Source organism: Orbicella franksi, chromosome 13 (assembly GCF_964199315.1).
Source record: "Orbicella franksi chromosome 13, jaOrbFran1.1, whole genome shotgun sequence".
Lineage (NCBI taxonomy): Eukaryota > Metazoa > Cnidaria > Anthozoa > Scleractinia > Merulinidae > Orbicella > Orbicella franksi.
This window is the reverse complement of record NC_138157.1, coordinates 13,031,183-13,059,178: the sequence shown is the minus strand read 5'-3', so window position 1 is coordinate 13,059,178 and position 27,996 is coordinate 13,031,183. Positions and strand designations below refer to the sequence as shown.

At 37.7% G+C, this 27,996-nt stretch overlaps 3 protein-coding genes and 1 long non-coding RNA gene across 6 annotated transcripts; 1 reads left to right on the top strand and 3 right to left on the bottom strand.

Annotated features, from left to right (window-relative positions):
• Positions 1-385: 385 nt before the first annotated feature.
• Positions 386-3,080, bottom strand: LOC145466069 (uncharacterized). 2 transcript variants are annotated; one of them, XR_014041807.1, is made up of 3 exons: positions 3,054-3,080; positions 2,100-2,210; positions 386-1,856 (listed from the first exon to the last, which is right to left on the bottom strand). It is a non-coding gene; the product is annotated as an uncharacterized LOC145466069 (long non-coding RNA). The 2 variants fall into 2 exon arrangements; XR_014041806.1 differs by lacking the exon at positions 3,054-3,080 and having other exon boundaries at positions 386-1,260; positions 1,716-1,856; positions 2,100-2,261.
• Positions 3,081-4,202: 1,122 nt separating this feature from the next.
• Positions 4,203-14,916, bottom strand: LOC145466721 (casein kinase II subunit alpha-like). Its single transcript, XM_081450429.1, has 13 exons — positions 14,583-14,916; positions 12,792-12,909; positions 11,633-11,734; positions 10,844-10,894; positions 10,449-10,508; positions 10,256-10,339; positions 9,657-9,767; positions 9,083-9,136; positions 8,615-8,662; positions 8,164-8,264; positions 7,361-7,466; positions 6,521-6,563; positions 4,203-5,991 (listed from the first exon to the last, which is right to left on the bottom strand). Exons 1-13 carry the CDS (start codon positions 14,675-14,677, stop codon positions 5,843-5,845), a joined length of 1,122 nt encoding a protein of 373 aa, XP_081306555.1. The 5' UTR covers positions 14,678-14,916; the 3' UTR covers positions 4,203-5,842.
• Positions 14,917-15,110: 194 nt separating this feature from the next.
• LOC145466722 (schlafen-like protein 2) lies at positions 15,111-22,045 on the top strand. Its single transcript, XM_081450430.1, has 8 exons — positions 15,111-15,342; positions 15,932-16,031; positions 16,728-16,802; positions 17,193-17,263; positions 18,034-18,130; positions 18,319-18,477; positions 20,597-20,667; positions 21,518-22,045. Exons 1-8 carry the CDS (start codon positions 15,170-15,172, stop codon positions 21,567-21,569), a joined length of 798 nt encoding a protein of 265 aa, XP_081306556.1. The 5' UTR covers positions 15,111-15,169; the 3' UTR covers positions 21,570-22,045.
• On the bottom strand, positions 22,039-27,977 carry LOC145466724 (bolA-like protein 3). Of its 2 annotated transcripts, XM_081450432.1 has the most exons (4): positions 27,891-27,977; positions 23,933-24,059; positions 23,305-23,393; positions 22,039-22,671 (listed from the first exon to the last, which is right to left on the bottom strand). In XM_081450432.1, the coding sequence occupies exons 1-4, from the start codon at positions 27,975-27,977 to the stop codon at positions 22,603-22,605; spliced, it is 372 nt and encodes a 123-aa protein (XP_081306558.1). In that variant the 3' UTR covers positions 22,039-22,602. The 2 variants fall into 2 exon arrangements, with proteins under 2 accessions (XP_081306558.1, XP_081306557.1); XM_081450431.1 differs by lacking the exon at positions 22,039-22,671 and having other exon boundaries at positions 22,678-23,393.
• Between the last annotated feature and the right edge of the window lie 19 nt (positions 27,978-27,996).

Genomic DNA, 27,996 nt, shown 5'->3' with positions numbered 1-27,996 from the left:
AAAATCTGTTGGCGGGTTGTCAAATATCATGACATGATAAAACAATTTTATTACATGACTGAGACAATCACTTCATTGTGATTGGCCTAGAGCGGGTCAATTTATAGTTAATTACGATTTGAAATTCTAAGAATTTTTAAAACTCCAAGTCACGTATTGTATTGTTTTGCAGCATGTTCTATACCGCATGTTCTATGTTGTGTCTGTGTCAAAAAATCTAATTCTAGGTAGCTGGCATGTAGTACAAGCAGAAATGTTGGTGTTTAGACCAGCTGGAAAATCATGTAAAAATTGTTTGCAAGGAAAACTAAATAGAATGAAATTAATAAAAAAAAAATGTAATCCCAGCGTTTATTTGGGATAAATCTGGGATACCTAAGGCGGCGGAAACTAGGAACAGAGGAAAGGATTTTCCGGCATGACGAAACCTTTTACAAAAGAAAAAAGACATATTCAAAGAGGTGGCGCCACTAAGACGATCTTTTAATTCATAGCTGAGAGTTAAGAGTGCCTTTAAGGCTCCCTATTACGGTACCATGAATTTTTGTCACCGAGGAGATAAAATCTCAATATATATCGTTATAGTTTCACGTAATCTGTATTTTGTGGTTTGTATATATTTTTACTATGTTAAGGAGTTTAATGTTGTCATTATTTCTGTTTTTGCCTGTACTTTTGTATGTTTATTCCCGTTTCTTGTTGTTTACTAGGTCGGGTACTGAACGTACTTCAATAAAACTCAATAAAGATTCAAAATCATATACGGACGAAAACGACAAGCGAACAAATGCAGGCCGGTCCGGGGAGGTATCAAAATTTTAACTGTCAGCAGAGAAATGGCGAGTTTTATAATCATTAATTAAGATTTGACGTCTGCTGGATTTAGTTATACATAAGAAATGGACTGAAATTTTAACTGAAAAGGTGAGAGACACCCAAACGTTAACTAACGACTGAGATATATTTTCGGTACCTCTACCAGGGCCCTCCACTAAAGAAAGAAAAGGAAAGCGAGGAGTGAACTGGGGTGTGGGCCTGCAGAGGGAAGTTCAGATCCCCTGTCCCTACATAATTACGCGCTGCGAACATGCTTACACAAGTTAACTTATCATAAATTACTACAAAGCGATTTAAATTTTGTAATTTTATTTCAGAGGCATCGTGATAACTTTAAACTCCTAGTGGGAGAAAACATCAGACTGACATCTTTCCCTCTCTACAAATCGTATCTAATCTTGATTAGCCCCGACCAAGTCATTCCTGCAACGGAAAAACTTGATTGTAAACTTGGTGACATGTATAGAACGCGCTGTATAAGTTGTTGGGCTACAGCATGAAAGGTACATCATTTGAGTGAAAGTACTCAGATACAGTGGCTTGTTCCCCTAGCTTAAGTTAATTGGAAAAGTCTGGAACAGCCTTGCAAAGCGAGAAGGAACAGTGTTTTCAGACCTCGGTTTGAAACGTAACTCAACATTTTGTTCATTTGAAATAATCTGACGACTACGACCATGGATGAGCACAAACGAAAACAACAGAAAGAACAGATGAGTGGATGAACAAACAAAGGATTCAAGGAAGAGAGGAAGGAAGGAAGGAGCAAACGAACGAACGTAGGGACGAACGAACGAACGAGCGAACATACGTACGAACGAACGAACGAACGAACGAACGAACGTATAGTACGAACTGCAATGGGTGTAAATACTACTCACTTTACATGGGGCACGTACAGCACAGTTGACCCTCAGGGCATGCTGGGTGAGGAGAGCCCGAGCAGTCACCTCTGGTACAGCTTGTTCCACAGTATCTGTAGTCATACCCAGGCTCACAATTGTCTTCTGAGTCATTTACAGCTGAGAATAGACGAATACACTGTCAGAATAGGTTATTCAGTTAAAGCTCATCTACTGATTTTTGATTGCCAGTGTTCAGCAAGTGAGCATGAACATATATATAATCTTCGTAAATAAAAACACACAGTTTTAATAAACGAGTGAAGAATGGACAGGGAGGATTCATCATAACAACGAGCGACTTAGATCTAACTAAAATAAACCAAACATGAGACCGTCTCTTAAAAAGTCAAGTTTATGTACCTCCAGGCTTGGACTCAACAAACTCGGCGAGTAGGAACATGGCAAAAAGTGACAAAACTACCAACATCTTCCTGCTGTATTTGATCCTTGGAAATCACACAGAAATAGAACCTACAATGAAGCAGAGTAGAGATTCTAAAGGTGAATTTTGCTTGAGTTTCTGGTCCCATCTTTCCTGGCCATAGATGACTAAATCTGTCAAAAAGTCTTCCTCGCCAAATCAATTTAAGACAACTTTAACTGAATCAGTACGTTCCACTGTAACAATTTTGACTTTACGTAGGGCCAGAGTCAATGAATAATAGCATCATTTAGTGAAGTCCAGTTTACCTGGACGATAGAACTAAAATATGAGATAAGACGAAATAGAAATGTTTTTCTTTTAGTGGTCAGTGGTCAGTTATCGGCACAAAAAAAAAAAATTTAACGAGCTTAACGTTGATAAAATAATCATACCATCATTCTGGAAAAATATTCACGACTATTCAGTAGTCAGAGTTCGAAACTGGATTGCTTGAATCTAATGTATGCCTACTTGATAAAGTCGATATACGAGTATTTCAGGTTTCTTTATTGATGAAAAACTCACGTTTACTGACCAAATTATTACAAAAAAAGAACTTGAAAACTGAATCAACTAATCCGGCTACCATTTTATAGTTTCCCCAAAACGTGAGGGCCTGCAGCCACATATAATTTACCGCGATTTTCTATATTTGGCGCCCTTTTTCTATCGATTTCATCCCTGTGTTTTGATTAGGCAAAGTGTTAGTGTTTCTCAGCTTAAACTCAAGTACTCTGCGTATCGAACGTTCCTTTCTTTTCCTTTTCTTTTCTCACTTCGACCCAATTTTCGCGAAGCTTGGATGTAGAAAACGTAATTTCTACGACAATTCGTACGGGAATGCGTTCTTCACAGGACCAGAAACCAAGGAAGTTGTATTTTTCACCCACCTTTAGAAAACGAAAGATCTTGATTAGGGTTCCAGTTTGTTTCAAACTGGGAAACGAATATTTAATATTTTTGTATGAGTACAGCTGTCCTCACATAGCTGAAGAGCGAGCGATTCTAAGTTCAGAGCTTTTTTTTTTAATTTGGGCGATAGACTGATATGACTTCAAATAACGATGTCGCCTCAGATGTAAGTTTTTAATAAGACTCGTGTACAATGTGTCAATCAAAGTAAAACTAACCACACAGTTGTATAATTGAGGATGGACAACAACTTTAGTGGCGCCATCAAGTCGCCACAGCTGGGTATAGTGACGAGTGTTTGACCGAACATCATGTCCTCTTAAGTCTCCTAGACTGCTGGTAGTCTATTTTTCTCTCGAAATTCAGCGTGGCAATGAGGCGAGACGCTTTAGCCCAAAGGGGAATGGGACGAGACACGGGTGCGACACGCAGGTCTCGCCTTCTTCCTTACTCGGCGATACCATACCGCTTATGTGCCGCCCTCTTCCCTACTCGGCCACATACCGCCCTTTTGCGTTCGCGATGACCATGAACTATGCAATGACTTAACACTCTTCTAGGTGACCCTTAGAGAAAGCACCCGCTGCAAGCAGACTAGAAGTCTCCCGGCAGTCGTACCGAGTGCAGCATCTGGCGTACATATTCCATATAACCGTGGCAAATTGCAAGTGGCCCGTCTGTTCATCATATAGGAGGGGTCTGAGGGGGTAAAATGGGATGCGGGATTTGCCTAATTTTTTTTTATTTTATTTATTTATTTTTTTCCACTGGGAAAACGGGATTTTGGTCTGGAAAAAAAGGACTGGATTTTGGGACAAAAGTAGGCTGGAAAAAGGGATTTAAAGTCACGCGGCCCCCTCCGTTAAGAACCCTCATAAAACCAAGGCTGTTTACACATAGTTAGTAGCCTATGGTTTAGAGCATCTTTCCCGCGTTTGACTAAGTTTCAAATGAAGGTGACTGTCTTGTGCCTACTGCGAGTATGAGTTGAAGTCTAGGGCGGGTTTTGTAAAGTATTAGCTCTTGGGGGTCCTATAACCCTCCCCCCCCCCCCCTCCAGGATATACTAACATGAAGTGGTGCTCGGGAGAATTTGAAAGGAAATAGCAATAACAAAAACACAATAATGACAGCACACTCATTTTGTTTATTTTCAGCTACGTAGAGGACCAAGTTCAAAGATCTGCCCCACCTTACTTCTTCAAGAATATATTTTACAAAGATATCAACATACAATACAAAGACCCGAGTGGCTAACTACCAGCACACTGGCCGCCGCCATGCAGTGTACTTTTTTCGTCTTCACAAACACAACAATACTTGGAAGGTTGCAAATTACAAAGTCAAGAGAAGAAAGCGAGTCGATAACCAAAACACTTCACAAGATATATGACAGTCACATTAATAAGACTGTGGCTAAAACAATAATTTACATCGCTCAAAAAGAAAACTGAGTATCAACTATGGAAGTTCTTATGAGCGGCAACATCTGCAAGGACTACCTCCTCACTCATTAATTAACCCTGTTTCCAAAGAAATGTGGGATAACATGTTATAAGTTGGCCTTTTTGAATCAAATTAGGGAAACGAAAATGTTCTACCCTCTTCAACATTCTACATTTAAAGTTTGGGAAAGGATGAAATATCTTATTTAAAATATGTTTGTAAAAATAATAATGGTACTTTGACAACATTGCCTCATGTTGTCACGGGCAAAATTGATGCAACTTTGACAAGAACTTTTTGCTTTGCACAACAATGTCAGGTTTTACGTCCCCTATATCTAGGCAAGCTAACTAGAAATGTCAAATAGTTCAAAGGGCTTTATCACCTTTAGACTCGTATGCAGACACTATCTGGGCACGTCCCGGGAGTGGAGTGGGCGAGGGTGGGGGGGGGGGGGGTGCTCCCATGTGAAAAGGCTGGGGATGCTCGCTGTGTCACTTAGGAGTGTAAATCACAGATTTTGGTCTCACTTAGAGTGTCCAGGAAAAAAACATGAAGGTATCTTTTAGGGTTACACATGGAGAAATACCTGGAGTTTTAAGGCAGTGCTTTTACAATCTATCTATAGGATAAAGTTTTTGATAACATTGTTTTTATCATCATTTAAATCATTGTAACTTATACTTGTCTGTCTGTTTTAAGGTGGTGTCTTTTAGGGGTCAAATGAACTCGAACCACACCCACATGGACACGCCACACATTGAAGAAAGATTGCGTGACAAGCTCAAAAAGTGACTGCATCGGTGGCTAGGTCATGCTGCTTTAAGCGAATTGTTCAAAGAATATAACTGGTTCTAAAATCAAACAGCTGAAAACTATATAAAAAGATGACCAACTACAATGGCACAAATAACAGAAACATTAAGTAAACAGCCGAAACAGAATTCAACATCATAACTAAAAAATCAGAAATCTAGTCTGTTTTTTAGAAACACCTATAGTATTCACTCGCTTTCATCAGACTATTTTCATTATTCAAACTAGAAAGGCAAAACACCTAGAATTGCCAAAAATAGCTTGACCTAGCCCCTTAAATATATTGTTGAAAATTGCACCCATCTACATTAACATTTACATGCACGAAAAGCATTTTTTCTCAGTGAGAAAAGATGGAGGTTAAGCCCATGTACCACATCCTTTTGAATACAGTTTTAATCTTGTTGAAAAATTGCACCCATTGAGGCAAACTATCCTTTTCTCAGTGAAAAGATCCAGGTTAAGCCCATGTACCCACATCCCTTTGACTACAGTTATAATCTTGTCATGCAGGGGTTGAATTGGGCAGGGGCGATGTTGGCGAAGCTGGGATGGGCGAAACAATTTGTTGCGTTGGTGTTCCACTGGACTGCATGGGGACTGGAGAGATTACTGTCTGTGCCAGTCTTTGTTGTTCCTGTCTCACCACTGGATCTGAAAAGGTGAAGTGTAGATGTTACATGTACTACCGACTAACTTGCACATTGACAGATCACTCACCTAGTTTGATACACAATTCTCCTGCCCCTACAAGACCATAATTCCCAAACACAAACAAACAAACACGTCTCCTAGTTTATAGAAAGGCCCATTTATCCGAAATGACGAACATTACTCCAACCACACACCTGTACATTAAAAAAACTCTACAAAATGTAACAGAGCCCACAGAGAAGCAGATTAATACAAACTCTACCCACAGTTGTACCAATATCTGTTTTACATACACTGTATTGTAAGAGATTTGACTGTGAACAAACCACACACAAGGCCATGTTTGTACATTTGTGTATGTTTTTAAATGGAAGGTTTTCACCATTGTCTTTTGAATAAACCTTCAACAAATTTGTTCTACAATTCACTGCAAAGACAAACTTGGGGACCCAGTTCTCCGATTTTTGACATTTTCTTATGATATATTAATTTTTCATTTTTAGAATAAATGCATAATAATGCAACTCACGGAAATATGGATGTTCCATGGCTTCTCTCGCAGTAAGGCGCTCCTATAAACAAGAAGCACATGTGTATCAAATCTTCTGGCAGTAAAAATGATCGCTGCAGTAAATTTCACCTACAAATTAAGCTGAGCACGATTTTCACAAAATTAATGCATTCACTTGTAAAGCTACAGGCTGTGCAATAAGTGAAAGATGGTAAATTTGCAGTTGGGTGAATGAGTGATAAAGATGAAAAGTTGCCCTGAGCATGAAACAAAGAAAAATCTGAGTCCCCGACAAGACTAAAACCCACGACCTCCCAGATACCAGACAAACAAGAGCTAAACTGGGTCCATATGTGACACTGTACTTATCTGCAAGGATTTGGTACATTGGGCCTGTTAGCAACATTACATACATGTGCAATATAATCAATGAACACTGTTGTATCTTCAATAATATATTAACACTTCACTAGAGTAAAAATAACTGATCAGGGCTGTCATCAACGGCCGTAACTTGTAACGTAACACCTGTTACGGCTGATTATGCTTGATTTTCCCTTGGTGCCACGGGTGAAATTGCCCATTGTTGATACAATTTACCCACAAAGTAATAAGTTTGCTATGAGTGTGGAGAACAAGGCTACAGGTGACTCAAAAGTTAATGACAACCCTACTCATGCTGTGAAACACCTAATTACTAACAGAGTGTCAGTGATACATTACTTTAATTTACAACTGTGAAATGAAGATGAAAGTGGTTGTTGTTGTTTTTTTTTTTAAATATAACGAAATCATAATTTATTATGAAAATAAATGAGGAGTTCTCAACATGTATTGCCTATTTCAATTTCAACTTACCGCTATATCATATCTTAGGAGCTTGTCCAGCAAGTCAATTGCTTCAGGACTTACTAAAAGTTCATTTTCTGAGTGAGTGAATCTTTCCCACCTTTTCCTTGAATGTCTATGATAAAAACACAATGCTCAAAACATACATGTACATATAACAACAGCCTTATTATCCAAGATATCTTAATTTTACTTTACATGTAGTGTATAACTATAGCTGCATGCACTGAATGAATAGGAGAGGGAGGAGCAATAACTACCAGGTATTCCACACTCCCATTTTAATACTGTTCAGATATCATATGATACAGTACATTTATCCTTGCCTTGTATGTATTTAGTGTAATACTGCATTTAATTTAACATTATAACCTTGCAAACGATTGTTTTCACTTGGCCAGCAACATAAGGATAAGGATAACATAGCACATTTTAACACATTCATTCAAAATATACCAACTGTATGTGTAGATGTACTTGTACATACAGTCAGGCTTTAAGCCAGGATTTGAAAAGTGGGCGTCCAAAATGTGCCATGCCATATGGCCTGCTCAAATGAACAATATTTTATAAGGCAACATACGAAAAATAAAAGGATATTCTTTAATAAGTGGCTGTCTACAGGATGCCTGGACACCCATCTGGCTAAAAGCCTGCATACAGTTATGTTTCAAAAAGACAACACAATTTACAAGTAAAGTCAGGAAACTGGCAAAACACATATGTACATGTACACATTATATCAAAATAAATGTCTCCCAAAGTTAGTACACTGTACTAAGATTGAAAACCTTTGATAAACAAAAACTCACCTCCCTAAGATGTCGTTGAATCTTGGGTCTAATTCTATATGGTACTTCTCGACATACTCAAAAAGCTCATCTGTTCCTATAACTTTGGCAATTCTGACAAGCTGAAGTAAAGGGATAATATTACGATTATCTATTACTGTAGCTTATTGTTGGCTTTAAGTAACATGGGTACATCTACTATAAAAGAAGTTTGTCACACTTTTAATGTAGTTTTGACTGAAGACCAATTTACAAGCAGCAATCAAAGAAAATGTTCTGCCTATTTTGTACCAAATACTGCAGAGTGGCACCACCTTAGTAAGTCTGACTTTTATTTCTTAGAGAGGAAAAGCCACGTAAGACCTTAGGCAAGTGGAAGAGAGTTCACCTTCTACACATAACTGAAACACTTGAAGACAAAACTTTTACAAGAAAGAGAGGAAACATCATACAGTAAGTTGGTAACACTAACTTGATCATAGTTGTCATGTCCATGGAAGAAGGGTTCTTTTCTGAAAATCTGTAACAAACACAATGTCTTACAATAACAGGACACCATAAGCAGGAAGCGAGACTACAAACTTTAACCATAGCAGGGTATGCTCATGATGTCCAATTCCCTCTACAACTGTATGAGACATGCCTACCTGCAGGGAATCATGGTAGTTGTATTCATCAAAACAAAATATAATATCCAGTCCAAAATGATGTATGTCATTTGCATTTCAAAAGACTCCCTGCATTAGCCTCAGTTCCAAGCTAATTCCAGTCTAATACTAACAATACAAATATTGGCTATTGTACACCATGATTTTGTTCTGTATGAAGACAATGTACCCTACATGTACATGTAAATTGTGCTTTTTTTTTCTTTCTCAGTCCCCTCATCATGTCAATAGACATTACAAGAAGAAATAAATCTGTCACTTTTGATTCTCACCATACTAGCCAGCATGCAGCCAAAACTCCACATGTCAAGGGAATAGTCATACTCCTGAAAACACAAACATTAACATGCATGTCTAAATTAGTTGTCTGAAGCTAATCAACAAGTAGAGTGTACATGTATCTGTACAGCATGTCACCACCACAGTGTACATGTAGCAACAAAACAGTTATCAAAATGCAGCAGGACATGCAATTAAAATGAGCTTACATGGTTAAAGATTTAAAGACATGTTGCACTGCCCCACTTTCCAACCTTAACAGAGCACCTTAAGAGGCACACTGCTCCGTACTGTACACATGGCTGTGTATGACCTTGCACAAGAAAATCTATACTCAGTCACATGTGATACATGTGATACATGTATGTTGAACCTGTTGAACATGAAAGGTTGTTGAAAGGTACATGAAAATGAACTGGAAGTTTAAGTCTTTTTTTGAGACAAGCATCTTGTATGAAGGCTACAGATTTTTATCACAAGAATGAAAATGAACTGTAGACTGTCTTTTGACTTGCACTTGACATGTTGTATGCCTGAACACTTGTGACAGACACACATGGCACATACTTGATGATCCACCAGTAATTCAGGTCCTTTGAAGTATCTGGAAGCCACTCGTACATTGTACTCTTGACCTGGGTGATAAAACTCAGCTAAACCCCAGTCTATTAGTCGTAACTGGTGAAAATAAAACAACAAAATAATTAATCAAATCAAACAGAGAAAAAGAAACAAAGCTACAATGTACAGTTCTAGATAAATTGTATTTGGGACTGACGAAAGTGTATAATCTGTATGTATGTTTTTCCTAAAGGACCATAATACTACCTGTAGATCTTGTTTTGCATATCAAAAATGATTTGGAAATGACAAACTATTACAGAAAACACTGTAACTGAAACAAAGTGAACACTTCTCTCCCTTCAACGAACATGGACTGTGATACATGTGTATGATGTATAGCCCTATGTTTGATGGTAGTTTTAGTTTTGATATCTTGTCTTTGCAATGCATGCACAGTACACTGACTGATGGTAGAGGCAAGGTTCCATTATATATAAATCCTGTAAGCAGTGCTTCTAATACTGACACACACAAAAAAATCAAGATCAGTCAAAGTATTACACTACAAGTTATAGAAAAAACTTTCTTTATAAACAGCATACCTGTCTCTTTTCATGATCAATCATAACATTATGTGGCTTGACATCTCTGTGCATTATCCCCATACTGTGACAATAGTCTAAGGCCTGAAAGACCAAGAGACAAGTTCCACAGATTATTAAACATGGACTTAAACTTTTCAAATTCACCTAATGTATGTAATCTGTTCTTAAACTAAAATGTTCTCAAACTAACCTTCAGAAGTTCATATAAGTAAAATCGGATGTCATAATCAGTAAATTTCTGGTACAGTTGCTGCAAAGGAAAACAAAAGAATTCTTAAATTATGAACATCTATGTAAACAAGGGTACATTATACTGTTATAAGTATTACTTGTATGTTCATGTAAGGACATGTATTGTATACAGGTACATTCAGGTGTATAGGTTGCAGCTCAAACTTGATCTGAATGCAGATTTCATTGACAAGTTTGATTTCTATTTTCCTCATAACATTTTAGATTAAGATACTGAACTTGAAACAAATAAAAATAGAATCAGACTAGCTTGACATGCTGCAGGCCTAAATATAACTATAGATCTATATATTAGCCACAAAAAGCAATGTACCTGTAGAAATTAAAACTCACCTTAAAATCTGTGTTGTTAACATACTCAAAAACTAATGCTGGTGTCCTGGACTGTAAATGACGAAAAAAAAAAAACATCATAAAGATAATAACTGCATGTAAATGCAGCTGTAAGACAGAGAAAAACATGGTTGCCACAGACTCGCTCTGTAAAACTCCTTACATATAACTCTTACCTGACTTTTTTGTGACAAAATAAAATTTCCCTGACTAAATAACTACAAAAGGTTACATATAGTAGCAGCATCTAGCCTGCCCTTGCAGCTGTCCTTTCTAGCCATCCATTAACACTGATAAGTTTTCAACAAATTTTCCTTCTTCATTACGGAAATCACAGTGACCCCAACAAGTTTTTAATTAGCTATGTTAAATTATTTCAATTTTCCCTGCCTCAAAATATTATTTCCTGACTTTTCCCTGACCTTGGAGAGTTTTTGTCTCTGACCGGTCTGTGGCAACCCTGTTATGGCAATTTCTATCTTGTCTGTCTCAATTGATAATTCATAACTTTTGAAGACTCCTACTTGAAACACAGGACTGTATACAAGTGATCACTATGGACCAGTGTTTGTGAAAAGGGGATTGAACTTGAAAGAAAATGTCTATGAACTGCGTATTTACAGATTTACATGTATAAAAGATTTACCACAAAGATGTACAACATGACAAGATAATTTGGTGGCAGAACACTTCCACTATCTTCTTAAGGTGCTAAAAAAACAAAGCTAGGAATATATTTACTTATCTGCTAGTAGGTACATGTACATTACACCAAATGTATTGACATACCACAGGGTCTTTTACGACATCAAGAAGATTAATAATATTGGGTCCTCCTCTCAGGTTTTCTAAGATTTTTATCTCTCTCTTTATTTTCTTCTTTTTAACAGGCTGCAAGGAAAACAAGGTTCACACAAATGAATGTTACAGTTCTAATCAAAAATCTTACATGAAAACATGTACACATACATGTATGCCAAAGCTGGTTTTTAGTAGATCGTTGCTTTTCAGAATAAAGCTAAGAATTTGGAAAATGTTGCTTTTTGAGGAAAGTTGAACTGTACAACCCCTATGACCTCTCAGTAACCCTTCCTTCCGGTACTGTGTGATTAATGTGCTGAAAAACTCTGTTACAGAAAATTTGTTACCATTTGAGTTCAAATCAGCTAAGAAATCTACCTGCTCTGTTACAGATCATTACTCTCAATCATTACGCATGGAACTGAAAAACTGGTTTCCATGTATTTGAAATTATTGGGCTTGTATTGATTTGCACCCTCGGGAGGTACTCCCAGAAAAATTGGGTGGGGGTGTGCAGCCCGCTTCCCAAAACCCTTACCCTATTTATGACCAAAATCTGCAATTTTCCCTACCCTATTTATGACCCGATCAAAAATTTAATATCCTATTTATGACTGTTGCGGCTGACACAGTTGCCCTTTAAACATAATTTATGAAGGGCTTTTGTTAATAGTCTTATCAATAATAGTGAAAAAGTAGCTTCATCTAAAAAAATATACCCACTTCAAGACAAGAGTGCAAAACCATACCCTTGTTATGAACAAAATGGACAAAATTGATACCCTATTTACATGTATGACCAAAACAGCTGAAAATACCAGGCCCTTTGGGGTTGCACATACCTACATGTATATAGCCCATCTAAAGGAGTACCCCCCCCCCCCCACCCAGGTATTGCACACAGGAAAACAAAACTTAAGCAGGCCACAGTACATTGTAAAACCCAACAACAGACTCAGTAACCAAGTCCGAGCTAGTGTATCACTTGGGTCACACTCAGTGGTGAGTTCTATCCAGACTGCACTGTCCCTGCTCCCCTAATAAATTTTACATGTATTTCTCTTACAACCACACGAAGCACATTGATTTGAACATTACAAATACAGTACATGTATTTCTCTAACAGTTGACCACAAAGACAACTAACCTTTAAAATTTTAACTACCACTTTCTCAATCTCTTCATTTGAGACGTTTATTGCTTCAAAGACTTCACTATATTTTCCTCTACCCAGTTTGCGAACAAGTTCATAGCTATCTTGTTGCCTACACGAAAGAGTTTCTTCATTAGGTACTGTTACATGTAGCTTGTGAAACAGTAGCAGTTACAGATAAACATACATGCATTAGTAAAACTTGAGCATGTATATGGGTACTGTTAGCGTTGATATTTACTCGTACATATAAATAATAATAATAATAATAATAATTATACATTTATATAGTGCTAATAGTGTGAAAAATTTGAAAGCGCTTTACATAAAAAGAAGCTAACAAACTAAAACAAAGATCTATAAAGAGCATAAATTGTGCTAAAAATACAAAAGCAACATACATAAGCAACAAACCCAGATGCAGTAAGGAGTTGTTCAGTAGCACCTTTTGTTAGGAAATTGTCCGAACAAAGCATAGTCTCAACATCTTACTGCGCCTACATATGTCGGTTTATGCATATCAGTACCATAATTTATGCATATGCGCTAGTAAAAAACAGCTTTTACCATTTACTTTGTGACTGTGATAATTCGGTCACACTATACTGGCAAAGCATTGATGCCAACTTACCAAGAAATGTTGTAAACAGAACTTAAACATGGTAGCAGTTTCATTTGCTCAAGTAAATGTGCATGTATGTACAGTGTACAATGGTTTCTTTACAATATAATTTTACGTGTCTCGTGTGTGTATCTATTACTGTTGCATTTAAGTGAGTCAAGGGAAAAGTAAGGTATAAAAATTAATTACATGTAAACAGTGGAAAACAAGTACATATACGCAAATGAATAAAATAATCATACAACTGCATTGCATCATTTACATTTGAGCTGTATTTAATAATTTGCTTGATTCCATGAGGCAAAAAAAAAATGTTTTGTGTTTATAGTCATTGAGATGTTTTCACAAAAAGAAATTGTTTTCTAGGCCTCTTTAAAATGCAGGACTTAAGAAGCTAACTTCTGTTGAATTTCATTAAATATTTATTTCTTTCAACCCATTGAGTCAGGGAAGTGACAAGTAAATCAGTAAGAGGTACACAGTAAATCACAACACAGGACCACAAAATGTGACATGCCAGTAAATTTAAGGCTTGGAATTCTACTTATTTCTCCTCAATAAAACAAAAAAATCGTAAAGGAAATCGAAAATCGTAAAGGATTGAGCACTATGGTAACTCTGCATATAAATATCAGAGCTTACACCACTAAAACAAAATAAGGCTTAATTATAATTTAGGCAAAAAGGAATATTTTTACATTCAAGTTTTAGTCAACAGTAAAACAGACTGATACACACACTTACGACCACGTTAAAACAAACTAAAACCTCGCCACACGGTTTTAAATCATGCCCATTTTTTCATGTACTAACACGATTCTGAGCTAGACGTCATTCATGTTTGGAATGACACGTGAAGTTTGACAACAGAAGCATTACCTGCGCCGAGCCATATATATTTATACTTATATATAGTGAAGAAACGACATACAGGGACAGCAAGAATTTATTATTATCCTCAGCTTGCAGACCGTTTCTTCACTCCCGCCTAGTTTCGACAATCAGCCACGTTGGTTGTCTTGTGCATGTCCAAAGACATGGTCAGGCGTTCGGCTCACCAAGCTTGAATTAAACATCTTACATTTGAACCTTGTTGTAAATGGCGTATGTTTACTAAACTCATTTATCGTTTAATTAACGAACTGAAATGTGAAAATACTCACCCCCATTCTATAACATGAGATTCATAATCCCAATACTCTCTTGGCCGATGCACATTTACATCCGAGTATACTCTAGCACGAGCTGTGTTAGCCATAGTTTTACACAGCGTTTTCTTCTCCGCTGTTTTCAAAAGATAATATGTTCTTTGACTCCAGCTCCGGTACAGTGGCCAGAGGACTAAGCGACTTATAGTTTCGGGGAGTTTTCGCCTTTCCACTCTTGGCTGTAAGCACTGCACATTCGTCTCGAGCGAACAGACCGGCGTTGTTCCAAAGCTCCCGCAATATTTCTCTTTGTACAATTTGCGGCGACAATTCTAGCAACGCTTGTCGGCTATTTTCCAGAAATTACTTTATCGATCACCGAAGATATATTTTTTCAGGATTTCATACGTGAAATCTTGAGAAGAACAAGGGCAAATACCACAAAAAAGGCCAATTCCAACGTTAGATATTGCAAGAATATGGCGGCGGTTCGAGCAGACACAAGGAAATCCTGAAAAGCGGGCTGTGGTCAAAGCGAGGCTAGCCCGGGGCCTAGGTCGGGTAAAGAAATCAATATGGCGGCCTCAGCGCCCTGAGACAAGATGACACGTTTTTCTGAAATATCTCGCCGTTTTTATATCAAAAATTCAGTTGTTCCGTTTGAAGAAGATTCTACACACGAGTTTAAAGGCCACAGGAACATAAGTGCAGAGGAACTGCCGCCATGGTGTTATATTCCGGGAACTGATAGGCGATCACGAAAGGCAGTTTCAAGGTAAGTTTATTAATCTTCCCGGGAATCTTATAACCTTTAGATCTGTCATAAACGGCGGAAGTTTGCATTGGAGAAAGATTTCTTTATCTTTTATGAAGCAATAATCTCCCACTAATAATGTCGCGGAATTATTTATGTTTTAAAGTGGACTTGTCCTTCGAACGCACGCAAACCGGTCGACCGTCACGTGATCGTGCACTTTTCAATTCTTTGAACTGGCTTTTTTTTCTTTTTTTTCTTTTTTTTTTCAGAGAATTCTTTTGTCTTGTGTTTCAATTGCAATTTGATGCGTGCGCTTCAGAATCTGTCAAATACTTTTCTGACCTATTCATAGCGAAAAGAAAAAGAAAACTATATAAACCTAGCAGGCTGGGAGAGTGGGATAAATTACCTGTACTAAAACAATTTTGTGAATTTTGTTCAACCATTGATATGGAGAAGATAGATTTAATTAAAATTACATGGATATGCATAATCTTACCATGTATGTGGCTTTTTGGAATTTTTGGATATTTTGTGCACGATAATCACTGAACATATATATGTTTGCTTCAAATACAATAGTAAATGTTTTTTTGTTGAATTTCAGAAACATTAATGGCTTCCTGAACACAGGAAAGGGAGGAACCATTTATCTTGGAATTGTAGATGACGGTAAAGTGAAAGGATTACACTTGACACAATACCAGGTGAGCTACTGTGCATGCTCAGTCAACAGTTACTGACCAGAATGTTTGTGGGCTCATATCACACATCCAGACTTACATGAATGATAGTGACCAGGAGTAAGGACATGCTGGTCTGGGCTGGAAAAGAACCTCATTAAAATAAATGTCTACAGTCCTTTAGACATAGACTGCAAGCAGTCTCTTTCTTTTCTTAGCATGCAATAAGTTACAAGTAAGTGTGTGTGGAGGATTTCAGGAACAAAAGATGTCACTTTCTTGGAGAAAGAATGGGTATCAAGGCCACAAGCTGCACATTTTAACTCAACATAAAATGTAAAATTTATAGTAAAATTTGTTGTGTCGGATAGAAAAGTATATTTGAACGGCTAAAACTGTTCTCTGTGCATGGGCATGCATACTGTACCATAGAACAGTCTCGATATATTGATATTCTAACTTGGTACTGAGGCTTAGGGGAAAACAAAAGAAATAATTTCTTCATCCCTCAACCTTGATTCTGAATTCTTTTGTCTTATTCCCCTAAGCCTCGGCACCAATGCAAGTTAGAATTTTAAGTATCATAATTGGGCAATTACATAATTATGTATATGTATTAACTTAAAATTGGGATTGTATTATACAGTAATATATAAACATTGGTAATTTTTTTGGCATATGGTATTTTACAAGTTGTAATGATGTGTTAATTATATGCAGAGAGATCATGTGAGAATTGCAGTGAAAGATGCTCTGAGTAGATACACCCCTGCAGTCCCTGAAGAATATTTCAAAGTAAGCAGTGACTGTGTACTCGAAGAACAGAATTTGAACACTTGCACAAATGTTGTAAATTATTGATGAGTCAGGGTTATTTAAAGTTAATTTTTAATACTGTCTTGTGGATAGACACAATTTTCTTGTTAATAGTTACATTTTCACAATTGGTCTGAATGGGATTACATTATTTTCAATGGTCAGACTTTACACTATAGGCACAAAATTTCTGTATATGATCATGAAAAATTAATAGTATTTGTTACTTTAATAAAAAATTATTAATTATTAATAATTTTTGTCATTGTCTTTTGTTTAAATAGTGATGTATTTTTTTTAATTCCTTGGATGTGCATGTTATTCTTTATATTAAGTACATGTATGTGCTTCCTTGTCTTATATATCAAGGTGGAAATTGTACCAGTCATAGGCACTGATGAGGATATAGATTCTGTTACACTTGATCTTGAAAATGATAGGTGAGTACAAACATTACTTCAGCTTAATGATCCAAAACTAAAACTGCTTATTTAACACATGGCCTACTGCATGTAGGAAGGTGTTGATAACCAACATATTTTAATTTTAACCATAAATTATACACATACATATGGGTTATTGACCAAGTGTGAGGTCAAGATGGCTGGATATTGGCCAAGTTCTTTTTTTGTAAGTTTATGGACCGAGACGGAGTCAAGGTCCATAAACTTGCAAAAAAAGGATGAGGCCAATATCCAGCCATCTTGACCGAATAAGCTTGGTCAATAAAGGATTTATCATATGGCTTTCGGGAAAATTTTTCTTCCAGGACACAGCGGGTAGTCCCAAGAGGGCAAGATAGCTCCATCTTGCCCACTCGGGTAGCCAATCACAGTGCAGGATTTGATTCATCTTGCCTGGTCACAGACCTAGCCATATAATAAATACCTGTACATGTACCTTGTGTGTGTCCTATTAGTTGGTGGCTTGCAATGTTTATCTTTCACAGTGGTGTGAAGGTTCAAGAAGTGGAAAACAAAGGATGCATCAAAAGCGAGTTGACACTCATTAACGTGCTGTACTCAACATATGTGTAAATCACTAAATGTTTTTCATACAAAGTCCTCTCATCGCAAAAGATGAGATCCTCAAGTCTTGTTCTTGAAGGAACATGATGTTTCTCAAGACACTTGAAACACAGTTGATCACATCAGTGTGCAAGTAGACTGAATGAAAATTCAAATGTACGATGTATGTCTTTTGTATTTAGGTGTGATGAAGTCGACAGTAATCGATTAAGGCCTCATCTCTTGAGGACATCTGATTATTGCTGGTGTGACAAAGATGCTATGAATCATTTTGCTGAGGTACAGGACTTAACATTTCACAGATGCATGGCATTGTATGTACAGGTTACTTATAGGAGCATGTATCGTGACTACTCAGTCCAGTTGATTGAATTCACATTATACCATTGTGTGACTAACACAATTGCCAGTATTACTATCCACTTTAACACACTCAGAATAGTGTTCAGAATTATATCTCTTTTCAGGGATTTGTTGCTTCTCTCTATGTGGTGGAAATCACGGTCTTTCCTTGGAGGGACCAACAGCTGAAAACAGAAAAGGGTCAGCTTCACCTTAACCTACATCCAGTGTTTGAGGATGAGGAGGGAAAATGCTATTTTAGAAGACAAGCAAGTTTAGTGCAGGTATTTATATATATCTATTGGGTTTATGGTGAGTTATTTGCTACATTTAAAGCTCAATGCAAGCAGTACACACATGTATGTCGTACAACACATACAGTACCGCTCAAAAGTAAGTTACCACCTCTCGTCTCGTTTCTCGCGCGACGAGAGTCTCGTCTCGCGAGACGAGACTCTCGCCTCGCGAGACGAGAGTCTCGTCTCGAGAGACGAGACTCTCGTCTCGCGAGAACCATTGAAGCGTATATTTTGGAATGAATTACAAGCAATTAGCTTGCGAGAAAACGATTAAATTCTCGCGACGCGGTGAAGTTTACCCCGCGAGAGCATCTGGTTTTGCAGGCTCTTGTTTCACACGCCACTTCAAGGGAGCCAACTTTAACTTACAAGCGAAAAACTTAAATGAAAGTGATGAAAAACGAACGGCAAAGACGTTCGCCGAAACTCGAGTTCGGCGGTCGCTTTAATTATTTCATTGCAGCGTGTTGACTTTGCGTAAATATGAACGACAGCTTTTAAGTGGAAACTTGCTTCGTAAGACCCAATACTATCATCGCAAATGAAGAAACTGAATGGAAACATTGCTTTTTATTCTCAAATCAAGACGTTAGTGAAAGTGCTTGAGCAATCGATGAGTAAAGTGTCAATAGTTTACGGATTATTTTTAGTCCGTAACGCAGTGAATTTGCATAAGTGTACATGTCCTTTGAACTCGCTTTTGAATCGTAAAACCGTTGTTTTCATCCATAAAATTGAATGTAATCAGTCATAAAAATCGAAATATTAACCACCGGAAAGAGAACTTCGGTAAATCTGTACATGTTTCGTCTGACAGCGAGAAAGGAAGTGAACTTTTGATTACATAACAAATCGAAAACGTGACTTTGACTTTATGCACGCGTCCTTTGCTAAAATAACAATCGCACGTGGTAGAAGTGTTCAAAGAATTGGAACGTGAAATGGAACGCAGAAGACGTCAGTTTGAATACTGAAAGTTATGTTGATCTTAATTTCCTTGTTAAACGCGCTCACCAAGAGAGACAAAGTCTGTTGAGCGATTGATGGAAAGATTGCGATCCTTTGGTCAAATTAGTTGTGTTGATGTTGAACTCGCCTACATGTACATCGATCGATAAAAGGCTTTCGGAGAACCCTACAAACAAAGAGAAACGTTTAAAAAATGAAATGGCTTTACAGGAGTTTTTAATAGCAAATGCTGCGAGATAAGCTGTGTCACAGAACTCGCTTAACTGCAAAGTTAGCAACGCGCGTCGATCAGCGATCGAAACACGGTTATGAAAATTGTGAACCGCTCGAAGGCCAAGAATGGTCCTGAACGGTCCGTGTTTGCTTTTAAACATGTCACTGTTAACCTGTCTTTCATGTATACAGCACCTTTCTACTGAAGTGAAGTTAATGATTTCATAAATCGAAGCGCTAGTTTGGCGAAAGAAGCCACTAGGATCGACCAGCAAAAGAAGCAATTTCAGCTACAGGTCTGGACACCGTGGAAGTCATGAACGATATGTTTTCGATTGAAAACTGAAAAATTTGCGGCGTATATATTCACAGATACCATTCTCAAACCATGTGGGTTGAAAATTTCTGGAGTTACATCTTTTATGAACGTGGTAAACATGGGAAATCCAGCGCCGGCGCTCGCAAGCGAAGCTTCGTCAGATCGCGCGAAGTTTCGCTGTGTTGTTGCTGCATTGTTTGCTTCACAATAGGCTATTAAAATCTCGCGAGAAGTTCAGGCAACCGTACTTACAGTTTTTTAAAGCTCTCGCGAGACGAGACTCTCATCTCGCGAGACGAAAGTCTCGTCTCTCGAGACGAGAGTCTCGTCTCGCGAGAAGGTGGTAACTTACTTTTGAGCGGTACTGTACTGCTCTCTCTTAAGTCAACTCTCCATTTGTCCACAAGATGGAGAAGCACAGGTTCATTTTCATGAACAGAGGAAGGGGGAGCAATTATTGTACTACTCTACAGACTTTGCTCTTTTGCTCTTCTCTGGCCAAGATGTTTAATCAGGCTTTGTAATCCTTGAAATACACTGTTAGTCTTTAGATGAGCTGATGACCAAAATATTTAGAGTGAAATAACTTTTTCTTGTCCGTAGTATTCCATACAAGAAGTGGTCGAGCTCACAAAACAAGAGATCAATCATCACTTCAAGCCTTTACTACTAAGGTATGTTCTTTTAACAACAAGACGTACAGTTTTTAAAGAGAATCTTTTCCTCTCCACTTCATGTTAGTAAGAGAGATGGTCAATCCTGAGTGTCATAAATTTCTGTTGATACATTGGCTGAATTTGTAATGCAGTTAAATGCAATTTAACGGAGTTAACAACAAAGAGCTCTTGCGTTCCCCTGGTAGTCAGCGGTGTCGACACATGTGCCCATGTGTTGGAATTCCACATGCTCGTGGATCATAACGTGGCGTACATACAGGAGGCATTTTCTGGCATTTTTGTGCTGTGGCAGCTCATCACCCAGGCAGTTCCCCTCCCACCATTTTCCCTCTCTCTTCCCACTGTTTCAACAGTGTGACGGGTGCCTGTTCCTTTTACTGCATGGTGGCTCATGGCTAGGTTGCCAGGATTTGCCAGCCATGGGAGAAGTCTTCATCTTGGAGCTGGCTGCCAATAGTGGAAACTCCTGGATGTCTCAGGCACCCAACCTCCCGTTTAGCAATGCAGTTGTCAACTAGGGATGAATTATTCAACTGAAAAAAATTAACCATCTGAGATGGGTAATTTGTCTGCATAAGACCGATAAATCCTCTTAGTATAAATCTGGTTGATGATGAATTACTGTAAGTAGCCAAATTTATCTTCAGCCGATCTGTCTGTCAGCATGTCTTCAAGATGGTTTATTTGTCCGAGTCTACTAATCACACAAGCAACCCACAGATGATGCACTTTTGTTTCTGAAGATAATCAAAGGCACCAGAAGATGTAACCATTCCATTAAGATTTCAATTTCAGAATTTGCTTGATTGACTTACTGCTAACTTGGTTTTTGCTTTTTCACTTTTAGCATCAGAGAAGAGATGAAAACCATCAGAGAACAGCACAGTTTAAATAGCTAGATTTCGTTGACTTTTGTTATAAGAGTTTTCAAAGAATACATGTAGATTTGATTGACTAAGAGTTATAGGAGTTTTCAAGTTACAATTCAAGATATTTGTACTTATCAGAGTCGTTTATAAGGCCAGTTTTCATTATTTATTTTACAACAAATAATAATGTACATAAAATGCAAATTTTTTACACTTATAGGGATTTTTGTATTTTTTGGAATACCAAACACTTAAGGCCATTTTCGATATATTTTAAAATTTTAACTTGGCTCCAAAGCTTTGGGGAATAAAACAAAACAAACCACATTGAGGTCAAGGGATTAATTTCTTTTGTTTTATTCCCACAAGCCTCAGAGCCACTTGAGTTAGAATTTTAATATACCAAAATTGGCCTATTGTCCTATACATTTTTGTCATACATACAAGTTGAAGGTATCAAGAGGATCTGTAAACTAAATTAAAATAAAATATACCCATCATGGTGATTCTTTCTTGCTGATCAGCCATGGGACTAGCCCAGTTACAACTTTCATCGTTAGTGTTTATCACTACAAATTATACAGTACAACCTACCATTATTACCAGCTGTGTAAGCTAAGTTACCCATATACTGGACATGAAATGAAGTCAGGTCACTGCATAAGGGAGGTGTCCAGTTAAAATCCTTTTGTGCATGTCCATGCAGGGTAACAACTTAGATGTACAAGTAGTCACCACAGGCAAGTGTCAGCGAGTCCAGAGGTCTCCATTAGGAAAGAGGAATTAATACTTTCTCAGTGGATCATATTTTTTTTCAAACAACAGTGATATTTCATCCTTGGCACTTGAGAGTTGTCTGCCTTTGTACAGCCCAAACTCAGTTAGCTCCTGGTCAAAAGATTTTATGAGACATACAACAGTATCTTGCAGTTTGTATGCCACAATGGAGGCCGCAGCAATGTAACCTTTTTTTATTATCATTTTGGCAACACTGCTTTGAACAGTGTATCAAATGAATGATATCCCTCACAATTAGGAATTTTAAAATTTACAGTGTTGAAGGTTATTTTTCTCCAGGAACTGTGGTAAAAATCCTCAATCCATGCATGCTTTTTACTTCATCTCCAAGAGCCTAAGGGTAATAACCAAACAAACAAACAAATTAATACAATGCATCTCCTTTCAACTGCCAAACCTACCGGTGTGCAGCTGTGACTAGCAGTCAGAGTTTAATGTACATCTACCAAGGCTGTTGCTGTGGTCTAGGAAAAATTATGCAGAGCTCAAAGGTTCCTAACCATGAAATCCAGGGTGTCCAGCACTTTTTTTTATATCAAAAGAAGTAAGTTTGTCCAGTCACCCAAAGGTAAAAGTTAGTTGCCTGTGACACCTGGGTGCTTCTAGAGCACAGCCTTGATATACACGTACGTGCAACTTTGGTATAATGTTGACAATTAATCACTGAAGTAGAGGTGAATAGTGAATATTTACCTTTAGTTACTACTTTAAATACATTATAATATACAACACTTTCACCAACACTGAGGTGAATAATATTACATTTTGGCAAGCTACAACTCAATACACCAAGATGCCAGGAATGCTTGTTAACATGTTGGGGGGGATGACATACAAAATCATTTCAGAGGAATACAGCATGTGAGGGTTATGTTCCTAAAACTATTTTATGCAGCAGAATGCTGATCATTATGTACGAACATAACCACTGGTTTATTGACTGGATGTACATGTATAAAATACTCACTTTATTGACAAGTTGATGCTGTTGCACTTGTCTCTTTCCCCTAAAGTCCTCAGATTCAACAAATATTTCATACATAGCCCCACATCCTCCTGCAGAAAATAAAAGGAAAAACAACAGCCTTTCTTAAGAGGTACACAACAATTAACTCCTCTGGTTTCTGTAGAAAGGGTCTCTTTAATTTGTGACAAGCTGCAAAGTACAGAAGGGGTGCAAACAAAACAGTATTCTAGTTTCTGCAATTGGGGCAGCCTGTGTTGAAAAGAATAATATTTACGTGTTTCATGTACATTGTGTATGTATACATGTATAATTTATAGCTCGTGAGAGGGTACAAGTTGAAAAGGCCATTACTGCACTTTTCAATGATATGCGCTGGGCTTCCAATCACAACTGTGGGTTGTGATTACAAGATTTCAATCCATTTTGTTTGTTTGTTTATTTCAATGTTCACTGGTTGTTTTTGTATTAAATAATATGATTGACAGCAGACGGTTTTGAACTTCAGAGTTTGCATATCATGCAGGAAGAGAAAATCTACACAGAAAACTAAACTTTTTCCTTTCCAATCATAGAAGTATACAGTATATACAATATTTAATTAAATATTATAACAGGGATTTTCACCTACCTGAAATGTCCTTGACAGCAATTTGAGAGGCGCTGAAACTTTGCTTTAAAATTTCTGCTAGTTTCTTTTCACCAGCAGACTCTGCCTGCACCTGGAGGGATCTCAGGAAAACATGTGGTCGCAGACACTAGAAATTAAACATTTAATGAAAACTATTAATTATTATATATATATTCTGGACCTATACCCACTTAGGGTTATGGTCAAAATCAATCAAATCAATTAATTAATATAACTTTCCAAACATTATATAGAAGATGATGTCTGCACATCAGCCAAGTGGCCTATCAGACTAGCGTTTATATATCTCTGGTGCTGGTTAATACAGATGAAGCCACTAGGAGTATTTCTACTCCCCCCTGAATGAGATCCTAGTCCATCACAGGGCTTAATTCCCTGAATTAAATTTGTTGATACCCAGTTTTATTATATGGCTGTGTCTCACAAGGACTGGGAACTACCGAATTCACGAATTTGATTGGCTGAAGTCGATATTGACCGCGGTCTAGATTTTCCCATCTAGACCGGCATCTAGACCAGTTTCATTTTGCGTTGAAAAAGTAGCAAACTCAAATTAATACAAAAATGTTCACTGTTTTCTTTTATTTTCTTCTCAATCATTTATGGAAGTGCCAAAAAGCCTGACGACAAAAAAAAAAGTAAAGAGGACGAGCAAATTTCTGCAGGTTTAAGTTAAGCTCATCTCCGTTTGCAAGCAGAATGTCAGCAAAACAGTTACATTAAATGAATTAAAGTGCACCTAACCCCCAAATTTTTTTTTCGCTAAAACAAATCTAGACTTTATTTGAAGCATTTGGGCGAAGAAATTTTTGAATTTGGTTGAATCCTCGATTTTCTATGCCCTTTCAAAGTCGCGATTAAGTGTTTCACGACCGCGTTTTAGGGAGTCTGGGGCGGCGGTACCTGATGACGTCTACCCAGGAACCAAACACAATGGCGCCTCAGTCAACTCACTGTATTTGCTCAAGAAAATAGAATGCAAAACTAATCGTACCGATGTATTTTGGGACTAAAACGTCCAAGTTTTGTCTCAGAATCATTTCTTTTTCGTCACTGGAGTCAGAGTTAAGTTTCGATTCGGAAGGCTCCGAAATAAACTTCGATCGAGCACGTTCGACAACTCTGAACTCACTGCTTAGAGCTTTGAGAGCAATTTACAATATTTCAAGCGACGACGGGGAAGACGTCTTTGCGGACGAGCTGCTTGTATATTAGGAATGGAAAGCTAGATACGAAGTGGAGGAGCAGGCAAACGAACAGCAGGAAAGAAAACTCAAGGACTGCTTTGGATGGTAATTTCGTCAACTAAACATAAGATTCCCACGCGTGTTTATAGCCCGTTTACATTTGTCCTTACCGAGAATGTATTTTGTCAAGGTTCTGTTAAATCCAGTTTGTGTTTTACTTTCAGTTGAATGCTTCATGTTTATAAGAGCGACGTACGTGTTGCAGTTTTCGAGACTTGATGACCTCCAAAACATTGGCTTCGATCGATTGAAAATCGTATTGTTTGGAGCTGTATTTTTGAAGCTGCGGGAAGCAAGGCGGAAGGAAACATTTCATGCAATTACCGATTTCACATTGTCACACGTTTTAAGTCGTAACTCCAAATAACCAATGTAAATTGTTCTCAAAGTTTGCAGTGAAATTCGTCGGATAAGCGAAAAGGGTGTGTTCCCTAAGCGGTCCGCAGATAATGTTACGCGGTCATATTTTCGACGCTATTGCACAGAATCTTTGTCACACTGCTGATTTCCAAACCTTCGAAAAACTCTGTGAGTCTAACAATTTTGTTATCATGTAATTCTAGAGGATTAATCTTCGACTTTCATCGAAATCGAAAGAGAAATAAGCGTTGGTTAGCGGCGTACAGTTGCGATCTATTTACATATCAGTATAACGCTTCTTGATCATGACCGGATCACACAACGTTGCCGGTTATGTTATAAATACTGCGGGATTGGAAGATATAGGTTGTCAGTGGTATTTCTACAAATTGCTGGTTAGCTTTAAGCAGAAAATTTATGAAAACAGCGTTCGAAAGTCTGCAGAACAAATTCCAGTGACAGTTCTTCAATGGTTCTCACAGATTCAGTTCGCTTGTTTCGGTTCGACAAAATCAACCATCGTTTACGTCTTTTATTGCACCATTAGCCGATCATCGTCAGTAAATTGTACAGTATATCTTTCTTTAAATCTGGAATATTGCTGCAACAGCCGATAGCGCCTCTGGAAGGCGTTTCTGCACACTTTTCGAATGTGTATTGCACCATCCTGAAGGAAATGAGAGGAAATGAGATATCCAACCTTCCTGGGTAGACGTCACAAGAGCCGCTGGACCCATTCTCCTCAAACTCGGTCGTGAAACAAAATGGCGGTGTTTTGGAGCTATTTTCGAGATTTCGTCGTGGCACAGAAAATCGAGGATTTAACGGAATCCAAAAATTTTTTCGCAGAACTATTTCAAATAATAAGTAGATTCGTTCTAGTGAAAAAAAATTTTGGGGGTTAGGTGCACTTAAAGTTTTCTTCTTTGCCATGTAATAAACATCTTATTAACCGAGCTAAGTCAGTCTGTATGGGAGAATCTTGACTTCGGTCGTGTGTACAGACCTCACTGCGTTCGGTCTGTACTCGCAACCTCGGTCAAGATTCTCCCATACAGACCTCCTGCTCGGTTAATAAGAGCTAAATACAACTGACTGGATAGAGACACTATGAGAGTAAAGTACCTTGCCAGAGATTACAACACAATATCCCTGGACAGGACTTGAACCTCAACTGCTCGAATCTGGAGTTGAGCAAACTATGCCATGAGGCCACCAATGCATAGTGAAAAGTATGCATGAAATCAGTTGCAGTAGCTGAGGCATGCAGAAAATAAGAACTGGTAAAAGGAAACCTCTCAAAACTTACAATATAAAGTTTAGTGTTTGAGTGAAGTGCTGGCCTACATGTAGACTGATCATGATTCAAATTTGTATTATATACTATGTTGAATTAATATTGCATTTTGATTGGCTCTCACTTGTGATCTACATGTATCAGAGGACAGATGCATAGATGATGTCAATTAACATTTTTTTAGTTGTTTCTTTATTATATAAAACATATAGATTCCTTGATGTCATCTGTAATCTATTACTTAACAGATGTACAACAACATAGAATCTATTTGTTAAACAGACAGCTAGACAGTTAATTAGTATGCATAATCAAATCATGATGAGTAAATTTAGGGAATAATTTCATGCAAGTTTTGTCAAAATTATTCAAATAGTTTCCTGTGCCTTTAGGCTGGGGAAATTATTTGAATTTTGACAAAACTTGCATGAAGCTATTTTCTTATTTCAGTAGTATAGTATTTGATTACCTTTTAATATCATGGGTGACAAATTACACTTACAATCCTGGGGTTTTTACCTCTTTATAATTTGTATCGAGAAATTTCATGCCAAACAATGCCATGGCAATTTTGTAATGTCACATGTCAAATTATAAATTAACCCTCAAATTTCGCCAAAGAATTAAGGAGTAGTTTCTCACTCATCACCATGATATTGTCTGTAAAATACCCATAATTTCCCTTATGGACACAGACACACATACGTACGGTATTCTGCCCTATGATATTCCCAATATTTCCTTATAAGCTAAGATCTAGATTTCAAAAGATCGAACAGTTGCACTGATTGTATGGGCGTCTCACGATTTCTGCCTACTCTGCGATCTTACATCGCATTTTTCTGAATATCTTTGTCCGTTACGCAATAAAATCACGCAAGGCGAGGATGCGAGCTGAATCGGGCAAAACCTGTACTGCGTTTAATAGTCACTTTAGGGTATTAAATACGGTTCAAATGTTTACTATCAAACTAAAGAAATAATTTACACCTTCCGACTGTTGCATAGGAAGAAAGTATTTTGTGTTACTCACCAAAAGTCGCGCTCCTCTCAACGCAGTCCAGCTCATCACAGAGGCGCTACACGGGAATAGTTCGTGATGTGGTACATGAGTAATCATGTAAGTACATAAACGCTGG